This window comes from Tiliqua scincoides, chromosome 6 (genome assembly GCF_035046505.1).
Source record: "Tiliqua scincoides isolate rTilSci1 chromosome 6, rTilSci1.hap2, whole genome shotgun sequence".
NCBI classification, from domain to species: Eukaryota; Metazoa; Chordata; class Lepidosauria; order Squamata; family Scincidae; genus Tiliqua; species Tiliqua scincoides.
In genome coordinates, this window is record NC_089826.1 from 132,617 (window position 1) to 144,754 (window position 12,138).

The 12,138-nt window shown below is 56.6% G+C and overlaps 1 protein-coding gene across 1 annotated transcript in view; it reads left to right on the forward strand.

Annotated features, from left to right (window-relative positions):
* LOC136655608 (maestro heat-like repeat family member 5) overlaps nucleotides 1-11,422 on the forward strand; it is a 67,787-nt gene extending 56,365 nt beyond the window's left edge. The window contains exons 27-35 of the mRNA XM_066632186.1: nucleotides 1,937-2,092; nucleotides 2,544-2,666; nucleotides 4,452-4,554; nucleotides 5,057-5,131; nucleotides 6,613-6,706; nucleotides 8,545-8,597; nucleotides 10,677-10,835; nucleotides 10,915-11,022; nucleotides 11,262-11,422. Coding sequence (XP_066488283.1) covers nucleotides 1,937-2,092; nucleotides 2,544-2,666; nucleotides 4,452-4,554; nucleotides 5,057-5,131; nucleotides 6,613-6,706; nucleotides 8,545-8,597; nucleotides 10,677-10,835; nucleotides 10,915-11,022; nucleotides 11,262-11,269 — 879 coding nt within the window. The 3' untranslated portion in view covers nucleotides 11,270-11,422. The remainder of the gene's footprint in view (nucleotides 1-1,936; nucleotides 2,093-2,543; nucleotides 2,667-4,451; nucleotides 4,555-5,056; nucleotides 5,132-6,612; nucleotides 6,707-8,544; nucleotides 8,598-10,676; nucleotides 10,836-10,914; nucleotides 11,023-11,261) is intronic.
* The last annotated feature ends 716 nt before the right edge of the window (nucleotides 11,423-12,138 follow it).

Here is a 12,138-nt window from a genome sequence, read left to right on the forward strand (position 1 = left end):
TCTTCGGAGGAGAGGCCTTGAAGAAGCAGAAGAGGGTTGCTCCACAGACACTTGCTGGAGCACCAAAGAAGACCAAACACAAGGAGGTGTTAAGGATTTTCACCGGGCTCCCTGTGGTAGAGAGCGGTTGTGGGACTGCAGGGATGTTCTCTAGGAGGAGTGAGGGGGTTTGGGAAATTCAGTGACTTAAATGTTTAAAGTGGAAGAATAATGCCCTGAAGTGGAATGAATTTTCCTGTATGCTTGGGAAAGAAAAGGCTGCTTGGAATGTTAAGCGGAAATGTCGAAACTTCAAGTCCTTGCAGGACTAGAGCCCAGATCAACTGAGAAGGGAAAATGATCAATTAGTTAAGGGAGACTGTGGACACCTGTGAGGAGAGTAAGAGTTAGTAGGACTTTGGGGAGTGGACTGGTCAGTATGGACCTGAGATGCAGGTGGGTAACCGGAATGAAAGGGGCAAGGTGTGTTGAGGTCACCTGGTGCAGCGGGAGGCTTTATTGATTGGAACTGTGCTGTGGCACCATCATCGTGCCCTCCAAAGTATGTTGTGAGCTAGTCTTGCTACCTTCAGATATGCCTGCTTATCTTGGTGGACCTCTTCCTGTAATTGCCTGGTTTGGGTGGAAGAGATCCTTTATCTTACAAATAACATATTTTTGAAAAACTAAAACTTTCTCTCTTGTGCATGTATGTGGTCATTGGGGAATTGCATTCACAAGGACCCTGAGGGATTGGGGAAGAATTTGGTTATTTAAATTCCCCTTTCCTGATATCCTCCCCCCCCCCCCATATTTATACTTGCGATGGAGGATTTCTGCAGAGCATGGGGTTGAGGGGAGCACTTGGCAGTTTGCAAGGCAGACAAAAGTCTTGAGAGGAAAGCAGGGGGTGATGTCTTTTGGGAGCTAGGAATTATGCCCCTCCTGCGACCAGTACCCTGAACCCTTCAGTTGTGATGGATGCAAGCACAGTCCACTAGGTCTAGAGAAAAGTCAGACAGGCTGGGCTGTTGGTTTGACCAGCAAGCAGGAAAGGAAGGTAGAGGTTGAGGGCAAAATGTTCCTTGACTGAGCTGCTGATTGGACTCCAAAAACCAGCAAGGGTTCCAGACAGAGCACTGGGACAGAGCTTGGGAGGCCCAGGTCCAAGGGAGGTTTGGCAACCAAGCTAAAAAGTTTGGCGGGGGGACCCAGAAGGGTGCAAGAGATCAGAAAAAGGTCAGATCTGCACAGAGGGTTCCAGGGGGTCCAACAGCCAGGGCGTCATGGCCCGAGGACAAAGAGTTGGGGACCAAGCCCCTGCCTGGCTCTGCGCAGCTTTTGTTTTTAGCTCTGAGTTGGCCTGGGTTGGTCCAGGGCCAAGTTGTCAAGAAATGTCAGGGCAAGCACTGGCTGGTGACATGGGCTGCACGGAAGTGATCAAAGGCTTCCAGGCCCTCTGGTTTAGGGTTAGGGATCTGCCTCTCCGCATCTGGCCAGGAAGGCTCTTCCCCTGCTGGGTCCTGCCCTCAAGTCAGTGGGGTTGTGCACAGCCCTTGCAGGACACACCAAGGCTTGTCCTTGATGGCCATGGTTCCTGTCATTCTGATGCAGGGATCTGCAGGTGTAGATTCTGTCCATGTACTTCCAAAATGGACACAGTCTGACCTCTGTGGTGGGGACCTGTGTAACAGCTGAGCTTTTTCTCCATCAGGGCTGCTGATGTGCACAAGCACTTGTGAGCCTTAAAGCACCATGGTGCAAAAAGGAATTTTTACTTGATCACACCAAGGTGCTTGTTTGCGTTGTGTGTGCTCAGATACCTGTGCAAAGCATCAGGGGGTGTCACAGATTGAGAAAAAGCACAGCAAAAACCGAGGGCTTGGACCACTTTGGCAGAATGGAGGAGGAATGGCTTTCTTCCTGTGATATCCCGCTCTGTGTATGCCACTGCCAGGAAAGGGCAGGTGTCCGTGCGAGTGCCATCACCCTATTCGGACAGTTGGTGATGCGAGCGAAGAGCATGGACAAGGCCCTCCTGAAGACAGAGGTCGTGTACAGCCTGCTCCCGTTGCTGCTGCACTTGAAAGACATGGACACCACTGTCGTGATGGCAAGTTCAGACCTCCTCTTAGCAGAGCCCCAGCCCTTTCCCCAGACACAGCAATGTCCCCTTCCGTTACCCAAGCCCTGCTGCCTCCATGACCAAGGTCCCAGAAGACTCTGCAGTCCATCTCACAAACAGACCCACACAGGGCTTTCAGAGAGGAAACCCTTTTCTGAGACAGACTGGCAAGGCGCAGCTGGGATGTGTGGGTGGAGGAAGGATGAGAGGTGAGGCTGGGGAGCTCTGATGCAATGGCCCTCTAGTGGTGCGACCACTCAAGCCATCATCACAGTCCCTGCCAGATGAAGGCTGGGTGGGCAGGCCTGCCAGGCCGTGCAGAGCGCATCCAGGAGGGCCTCAGATGGGTGTCAGCAGGGAACACGGGGCTTGCCTGCCTCTGGCTCCTCTTTCTGTCTGAGCAGCCTGTGCCCCCACCTGGCTTCCCTTTGCGTTGCAGAGATGCAAACTGACCCTCCTGCATTGTGGCGTCTTCCTTGGCTGGGCACACCTGAAGCTGATGTTCCGCAGCATGGCCTGGGACGACATCCGGAGCTGCCTGGTGAATGTCTGGAAGTACCTGGTCAGTGGAATCTCTGGCTTTTGAAAGTCAACCCCTCGTTCTGATAAGGAATGTCAGATCATGATCATGATAATGTCACAGGCCAATTATTTCGAGTGCCAGCAGCAAAAACAGCCAAGAGTTCTTGGCTGGGTCCCTGAAGCCTCCAGCACACTGGAGCTGGCAGGCACTGGGGGGGGGGGGCCTGCAGGCCATTTCTCTGGATGCAGAGAGGCCTTGTCGTGTGCAGGAAGTGGCATGCGGGGCTGTATGTGGGTGGATGGGTGGCAGAGAAAAGTGCTCCTCAGTAGCGGAGTCCGATGGCTGGGAAGCACGAGAGGCCCAGGCTCAGCCACACTGTGCAACGCTCCTCAAAGTCCAGCCGTGAGCAGCGTTGCAACCTGTTTACTCTGAGTTGTGAAGCTCCCAAGATGTGGTTTCTGTTTGCAGGGGCAGATGTGCCTCCAAGCAGAGGGTGGCCCATCAGGGAATGTTCCAGAGTGTGGAAGGCAAGCAAGGCTTTTCTTAAGCCTGCCAGCTACCGGGGGGGGGGGGGGGCTGATTGCTGTGACACACCAAAGCTGTGGCCTTTCTTGAGGCTTGGGAACATAAGAACAGCCCCCCTGAATCAGGCCATAGGCCCATCTATTCCAGCTTCCTGATTATTGAATTCCGACAAGCTTTATTGGCATCATCCAGCTTCCTGTATCTCACCCACCAAATGCCCCAAGGAGCACACCAGACAACAAGAGACCTCATCCTGGTGCCCTCCCTTGCATCTGGCATTCTGACATAACCCATTTCTAAAATCAGGAGGTTGCACATACACATCATGGCTTGTAATCCGGAATGGATTTTTCCTCCAGAAACTCGTCCAATCCCCTTTTAAAGGCGTCCAGGCCAGACGCCATCACCGCATCCTGTGGCAAGGAGTTCCACAGACCGACCACACGCTGAGTAAAGAAATATTTTCTTTTGTCTGTCCTAACCCTCCCAACACTCAATTTTAGTGGATGTCCCCTGGTTCTGGTGTTATGTGAGAGTGTAAAGAGCATCTCTCTATCCTCTCTGTCCATCCCCTGCATAATTTTGTATGTCTCAATCATGTCCCCCCTCAGCCGCCTCCGGGAGACCAGAGGCCTCCTGCCATCAGTCCACTTTAAGTGCCACGAGACTGGCCTTGCCACGCTCCCTTGGGTGCAGGCGCCATGTGCTTAAAGAAAAGGCACTGCCAGGCAACAGCCAGGACAAGAGCTTTGCCCGATTCCTGGCTGAGTGGGCTGTTCCAGACTACAGTGACAGAGAGCCACCAAGTGGGTGAAGAGCACCCAGGAAGTGGAGCACATGTGGGGCCACAGAGGGTCCCCAACTGACAGGCACCCCTGGCTGATTGGCAAATGCTTGCACGGCGCCCTGGTGCAGATAGAGCCCTGGTCCACCATTTGCACTCCTGGAAGCAGCAGGGGGGTCCCTGCCCTCCTCAGATTCGGGGAAAGAAGAATGTGGGGGCCTAGAGGGTAGCAGCTGGCTGTTGTGCCCTCCCCTTCTGGGAGCCACAGGGCTTAGGGTTCCACAGGCCTGTGCCCTGGGAGGCACACACCCACACCCTGTGCCCTCCCACACCCCGGGAGCGAGGGGTGTGGCTGGATTCAGCCTGTGGCTCTGCCCTCCAGGGTGCTTGTCCAGCTGCAGAAAAGCCCACAAAGACATTGACTGCAGTCAAGAGCTGGAGGGCACAGGTCACCGCTGTGAGCCTCCAAGCGGCCCAGGAAGCCCCTCAGGCCCTTCCCTCTCCTCTCTCTGCAGATGCGGAACAACCACGACAACATCCATGTCTTCATATCTCAGGCGCTGGGGTATCTCCACCACCCCCAGGTCGAAATAAGACACACTGCCGCACGGTTCACAGGTAAGCAGGGGAAGTGCGCCTCGCTCTTCCCCGGAAGCAGCTCCCCTGCCTTGTCTCATGAGGGGGCAGCCCCCCACCATGCTTCACCCACAAGTCCAATCAAATCCTGGTCCCAGATATTCAGCCCCAGGATTTGTTCTCCAGCCACAAGAAGCATCTGCAGCAACTGACAGTGGTGCTTCCCCCCATATTATCTGGTACACGAAGGATTGATGTTTGGTCCTTCCCAGAGGCCTCTGCCCAGGCCAGAGAACCCCTCAGGCCTGAGGCAGCCTCAGGGGCGCCTCTTGCCTCTCCCCAGCCTGCAAAGCTTCTCGCAAAATGCTTAAGTCACATCCGATGGTCCTGACGACACTCGTGCCACTGTTTAATCTGCAGCCCTCCTGATATTCTAAATTTGCCTCCCTTGATTTAAAAAGCCCCCCTTTGCCTTCACTTCTCAGCACCTAATTTGATACTTGAGTGTTTCTCAGGCTGACCAGGCGCCTTCCTCTCCGCACAGGTCAGACGCTCAAGTACTACAGCTCCGAGCTGTCCAAGAACCTTGAGCAGGAGGACATCACCTGCCTGAATAACGGTACACAGCACTATGCGCGTGCGTGGAGGGGGGCCAGTCTGAACAGAGGGGGTGGCCCACACTTTGGCCTCTGCAGGGACTGGGAGAGGGAGGGGAGACGTTCTTGGGAAGGGATCAGAGCAGGTTACCCAAAAGTCAGGCCTACCCTTGTGAACAGGGAGACCAGTGTTGACTCACACGTGAACAAGAGTGGCCCTGTGTCACCCTTCTCACAAGTGGTGCCTGAGTGCACACGCACACACAGAGCTCACTGGACAATCTCCTGAAGCTGCAGCAGAGGGGAGCCACCTCCATGAGGTCCTAAGTCTGCAAAGCTGCTCCAAAATACCAGCAAGAGGGGCGGAAGCACCTAAAACAGCAGTGAAGTGTAGGCATTAAAACAGGCAGCCATTAAAACTTGCTCCCTCCTGAGTGAAATGAGACTAGGCAGGTGAGGTGAACAATCATTCCCCAATGGAGGGAGTGAGGCAGCGGTCAAGGCCCTGACTGAGTCCCAAAAGGTTAGCTGGACTAATTGGGGCCCCTTTGGCCTGATCCAGCGTGGCTTTTCTCAGGCCCATGTAAAAGCACTGAAGGCACGACCCCTAAGCCACTTACTCACCCAACACCACACAGTCAGGCGAGCAGCATATCCCCAAGAAATATCAAATGCTTTCAAAGTTGGAGCTGGGCAGATGTGGGGACTTAATTTTTATAGACTGTGGGCAGGTCTCACCTGCAGGATTGGATATGGGGGAAGCTCACCTGGGCTCCTGAATTTCTCACTCTTGGGAATCAGGGGGACTGCATGGACCAACAACTGAACCCTTCCTCCCTGGTGCAGCTTGCCCAGGCACACGCCTTCCCAGCTGCCTGCAGGGCACTGTGCTGGTGCCCCCAATGGGGGCAGCCCTTCTTCCCATGGCATGGGCAGACTGTGCTCCACTGCCTGGCGGCCCCACTTCACAAGCCTCCCACAGACAGCACTGGTGGCTGCCGAGATTGGGCCAGGACAGTACCATGGGGTGGGCCTCTTCTTCCTACTGCAGATCCAGGCAGGTCACCAGAGGCCATCCTTGGCTACCATACCGGGGATCTTCTGGAATGCTCCATATTATTTGTCACAGAGGCAGGACTTGAGAGCTCTCAGCAGGGAAGACATGGGGTGGTGCAGCTGGCCACCAGAGCATGGTCTTTGGACTGGTGGCCTAGCTGGAAGAGAGGAGGAAAGCAGCTGCCATGCTGGACACACAGGGAAACCAGAGGACTCTGTGTGCCAGCTGGGCTGCTCGCACTCACACTCGCTCCTGGGGGACCATTTTTGGCACTGTGTTTGTGGGAGGGGGAAGAGATGTGAGGCCGATCATTGCAAAAATTCTCCAGTGACAGAGTCTAGCAGGTGTCCAGATGCCAGTTTTTGACCCCTTGCCAAACATGTTGGGGTAAATCAGGATTTAGTGGGGGGGGGGGGGATGTGACCTGCTCATCCTATTTTCTTCTAGTCTTCCAGGAAATGGAGTCAAGCTCAGATCCCATCATCGCAAACTTAGCAAAAACACATCGAGTGGTTTTGCAGAAACTGTCTGTGAAACGGAAGTGAGTAAGGCGGCCGCTCCCTGTGCAGCACACCAGTGTGTGTGTCCACCTCCCAAAAAAACCAGGTCCCAGGCAGGCGCATGCAGGCTGCTTGCTCTGGCAGGGAGGGAGGGGTGGGTGCAGGAGCCAACTGAGCTGCCCAGGCAGCCAAGCGTAGGGCATTGTGATGGTCCTTGACCCATCCCCCGGGGTTACTGACCCTTAAGCTTCCTTCCCCAAGAAAGGAGAGAAGGGCTGGATAGGGCAGGGAGTGCTCAGTTCCTTCATATAAATAAAAAACAAACCAACAAGGGTTACAAAATAACTCCCAGTATCTACTCAATAATAAATCCCCCACATTCCAAATCCACAGAAAGGCAGTTTAAAATAATACAGGAGAAGCACATTTTCACCTGCAAGTTCCAAATCAAGCAAAGATCATCCTCCTAGCTAACGCTGCAGTTCCTTCTTCCCCTTCTCTTTTATGCCCCAACCAAATCAGCTGCCCACATTCCTCAACAATCACCACCTTATGTCCGCTGGGGCAAAATAACTACAGCCTCAACAAACCCAGTCAGAATTTTAAAGGGGCCAGCACATTACAGGCATCCTGTCTGCTGAGACCAGGTGAGGGAGCTGGGAGGTCAGCCAAAGGGGTCATCTCCACCACCCCCACCTGTCCCTTCCCCTTTCTGCTGTACCAGTTGTGACAGAAGTGAGAGGGGGTCCAACCTGGGAAACAAGCAGTTATCCCCCATGGCTCTGCTCACCCCAGAGGGTACATCCATGTTCCTCATGTGTCCACTCACAACCAGGACCGCCTGGCAATTCCACCAATGCTTCTTCCAACCAATTGAGTCCTGTGAGCAACCTTCCCATACCCAGACAGTAAGCATGGATACCCCATCTGGGATTTATTAAAAAGAAGGTAGGATATCAGGAGCAGTGCCACTCCCTTCCACAACAGTGAATCATAAAAGGGAAGGCTCAGGGAGACAGTGTCACCATAGCTGGAAACATAATAAAGCTATCTGGTCTACTCTGCTCAAAATTCCGTCCTACATTACCAAGATACTTTAATGGGTCCAGTCTGGTGTTGAAGAAGTAAAGCCTTCAGCGGCATTTGCCTGACACAGAAAGTGCACTTCAGAGAGGGCTAGCTGAGTTTTATAGCCACTCTTTCTTGGACCCCACGAGGGATCTGAACCAATCCATGTTCTTACCAAATTTGCTGACTCATGTGACCCCACTCCTCAGTACCCAATCACCTCCATGACACCTTCTGCACAAAGCTGGCTCTCCACCAACTTGGATCCAGCTGGGAATGTGATTCTCACTCAGTTATCTCCTTTCCCATGGCCAGCCACAGTGACTTAGGGCCCAATCCTACCCAAATTTCATCGCCAGTGCAGCTGCAAGGCAGCCCCGAGGCAAGTGGACAAACATTCCCTTACCTTGTGGAGGCCTCCATAACTAACCCTAAGGCTCCCACTGGCATGGCTATGCCAGGGCTGGAAAGCTGGATAGGATTTGGCCCTTAGCTATTTCAACTTCTGCTTTTCCTTTCTACACTGCAAAGTTTAACCCTTCCACAGTATCGACCCATCAGAGACCAGCACTCTACCTAGCCATAAAGCTCTTACGGCGACACAGGCAAGGATGTAACACAGTCGTGTCAAGATGGTAGTTTCCTGATGTTAAAATCAAAGCACACAAGATGTTATTCCCATTTTCCCTGCATCCTCTTAAATATATCCCTCCTTCTTCATTCTTATCTACAACAGTATTTAATTCCCCAACCATTATCCTTCACCATCATCACACAGATGAAGAGCCTAAGCTGTGTTCTGTCCCTACAGGCTTGCTGGAGCTGGGGACAAGGATGCCCAAGTGCCTGACAGCTGTCTAGGAGGTGAGGTGCTCAGGGGACTCTGTGGCCACCCCTCTACAGATCACCCCTGCTCTCTGGGGCAGAGCATCCCCCCTCCCATGTGCAGGCCTGACTGCTACCCTGCCAGGGGCTGGTCAATGCTCACTCAGACCTAGAAGGGTTCCCAGTGTGGCGTGATGACTCTTGTGCAGCCATAAAGTCTTCAAAAGCCCACTGTGAGATGGACATGCTCCACGCACAAGCCTGATCCCCTCCTGTGACTCTGACTCAGCCGTGGCAGCTCCTCGCCTTGAGGTGACAAATTCCAGACTGGTGATACCTCCCAGTCTGAAGGAATCCACCGCCCACGTGCAGGAAGCTTCCTGTTAAAAGAGTGAGGTTAGGGAGGGCTGCTCCACGAGGAGCCAGAAAGTGCCCCCTTCCTGCCCATCGGGGCTGGCTGTGGTGGCACAATGGGGTGTGTGCGTGTGCATGCGCGTGTCTGGAGGCGGACAGCAGTAGCATCTGTTCTTTGATGCTCGTTCTAAACTGCTGGAGGTGGACTGCAGTCCACAAGACTGCTGCTGAGACTCATCCATCAGCCTTTCAGGTGCCACACAACCCAGGGTTGCACCAGACCATGACGCCAGCTTCCCGTCAGGGAGTGGCACTTCCTGCAGCAGTTTCCTTCCTAAAAGAAAGTTCGCTGAATGGCGGGGGGGCAATGCCTTGTCACAAGAACTGCATGGCGCATTTGTGCCATAAGCCTGAGCCACCAGCGCAGAAGCGCACCTGCCTCCAGGTCTCCATTTCCCAGAAGTCATGCCAGCCTCTGGACCTGCTTTCGACGCACACCTTGCCCGCTATCATCAACTCTGCCCTGCTGCGGCTTGGTTGCCTAGATACAAACCACACCACTTTGCCAAACAGGCATCCAAGAGAGAAACAGAAAGATGGCAGACCTGCCACCATGCACACCAACCTCAGCAGTGTCAGATTCCAGGTCGGGTGGGGGGGAGCACAGGCCAGACAGCCATCTTTGCATTTAGAGATGGCTACCGTTGGCTGTTGGGTGTTCTGCCTGCCAGCACTCTGGGAGGAATCACACTCTCAGGGGCCACCCGGTCCAGCCCCTGCCTTGCTCACTGCAAACAACTGTGACAGCATCCCTGACAGGAGGCCATCCGCTCTCTCTGCCTGAAACCCACAACTGCCCAGGCTCTCAGGACGGCCTTCCCTGTGTCCGCCCAGCTCGACTTCCCGCTCCCTGAACTAGGCCTGCTGCCCTCAGGAGCCACAGAGAGCGGCCCCCGAGTGCGTTTTCTCCAGACTAAACTTCTGTTCCAGCATTTTCAGACTTGAGTCACGCAGAATCCAGGCAGTTTCCAACGGCAGGCTGGCTGCAAAGCCCATTTTCCGAATGGGGTTTTCAAAGTATTGTTCTGAGAGGAACTCCCAGGACCCTCCACTTGTCCAGCTGCTTCCCACTGCAGTGCAGTCGCCATCCTGGCTCCTGCACTCCAGGCGTCCACAGGCAGCACGGGAGACGCTCTGGGTCATCCCTGCCCCAGCCTATCACCGTGCCCGCCAAACTGGGGGCAGGAGTCCAGGCATGCCGTCCCACACAAAAGGACGCCTTCTTGTGGCCTGGGCACAATGCCTCCTCTGCTCAGGCCGCCCCGTGGTGCTGCCCGGAGGGGGCAAGGGGCGCCCAGGGCTTTTCCACACATGGCACTGCAAGGCCAGCATGTCCTCGTGCCTCTGGCTTTGAGTGCCCATGTGCCGTGCCAGCCTGAGAAAGCTCACTTCAGTGGCAGTGGCCTGGGTCCCACAGCTGAGCCTATCAAGCCTGCTTTGGTGGGGCGAGGCAGGGCAGCCGCCCTACTTTGCCAGGTCACCTGCCAGTGGGGTGAGCATCCCAACCGGGCCCCTCCGGGTCCTCCTCCGCCGGGACCCCTCCCCACAGCCCGGATGCGCCACCTGGCCTGCAGCGGTGGTAAGGAGAGCCCCCCGCCTCGACGCTGCACCACGGCAGAAGGGGGGCTGGGCTGGAACAGCGCGGGAGGGAGCACACCCGGCCGCTGGGGGGCCAGGCTAACCCGCTCCTTTCCCCCCGCGAAGGACACGAGCTGGGCGAGTGGGAAGAACGAGCTTTCAGCCCCCGGCTGCCGCCGCCGCCGCCCGAGTCCCCGCTGCCCGAAGGGTCGCCGATGCTGCCGGGGAGCGACTTCCTGGGGGCGCAGACCCCGCGGCGGGTCCGGCGGACGCTCGCCCAGAGAGGTACTGCAGGGGGCTGGTGGGGGCCGCCGGCCCAGGAGGCTCCCGCGGGGCTCCACTCAGGCCGCCTTTGCTCCCGCAGGAACGCCGCGCTCCCCCGACGCCCGCGAGCGAGAGAGGCAGCCCGCGGCCGAGGCCTCTGGACAGCCGCACAGCCCCCCCGCCCGCAGGCCCCACCTCGGACCTGCAGGTACGCCGCCCTTCCCCCGCCGCTGCAGGCCCTCCCGGGAGGCGCCGCCCGCAGCCGCTCCCCGAGGGGAGCGAGTGCAGCGCGCTTCGTGGCCGGCCAGGCGGGGGCGGCTGCAGGCGCCGAGGCCCCGCTCGCTCCCGGGAACGCTCCGCCCGCCCGGGAAGACCCGCAGCCGCTGAGTGCCGCCCCCCCACCCCCGGCCGGCCCTGCAGAGCCCGTCTCCCTGTGCTTGTCCGCAGCGCCCTGACGCCCCGCAGCGGAGCCCCCGCCAGGAAGGAATCGGGCCGGGAGCCGGGCGGCTGTTCCCCGCAGACGTCCTGCGCGCGCCGCCCTCCCTCCAGCAGCCGGAGCGCCTGGCGCCCCCTTGCAGCTCGCCTCGGCCCGCCCGAGGCTCCCCCATTAAAGAGCCGTGGCCGCCACCCGCCTCCACCGCGTCCGTCCTCGCGACGCCCAAGCCCCGCCCACTCCCGCGACGAGGTCCGGAGCAGGTGGGACCCTAGAGGCAGGAAGGAGCGGGTCCTCACGCGGAAGCGCCCCGTGCGGCCCCTGGCCAGGCGCGGGGCGGGGCGGGTGGGCGCAGGGAGCCAAGCCAGTCCTATCCTCGGAGGCAGCAGAGCCAACAGAACTATTTCTTTACCCAGCTTGTCTGCAGAACTCCTTGCCACAGCAGGTGGCGATGGCCCCTGGCCCAGCGCTCTCAGTAGGGGGTGGGACAGATTTCTAGAAGGAAAGCCCCTCTGGAGGTGCAGGAAGTAGCAATTGGGCGCAGGTTTCTTGTCTTATGTGTTCCCGGTGGGCCACTCAGATACAGGAACCTGGACTAGATGGGCTCTGGCCTAAGCCAGTGGCTCTGTGGCTTGGATGCCTTTAAAAGGGGATTGGACAAGTTTCTGGAGGAAAAATCCATTACTGGTTACAAGCCATGATGTGTCTGTGCAGCCTCCTGATTTTAGAAATGGGCTATGTCAGATGCAAGGGAGGGCACCAGGATGTAGGTCTCCTGTTATCTGGTGGGCTCCCTGGGGCATCTGGTGGGCCGCTGTGAGATACAGGAAGCTGGACTAGATGGGCCTATGGCCTGATCCAGTGGGGCTGTTCTTATGTTCTTAACTACAA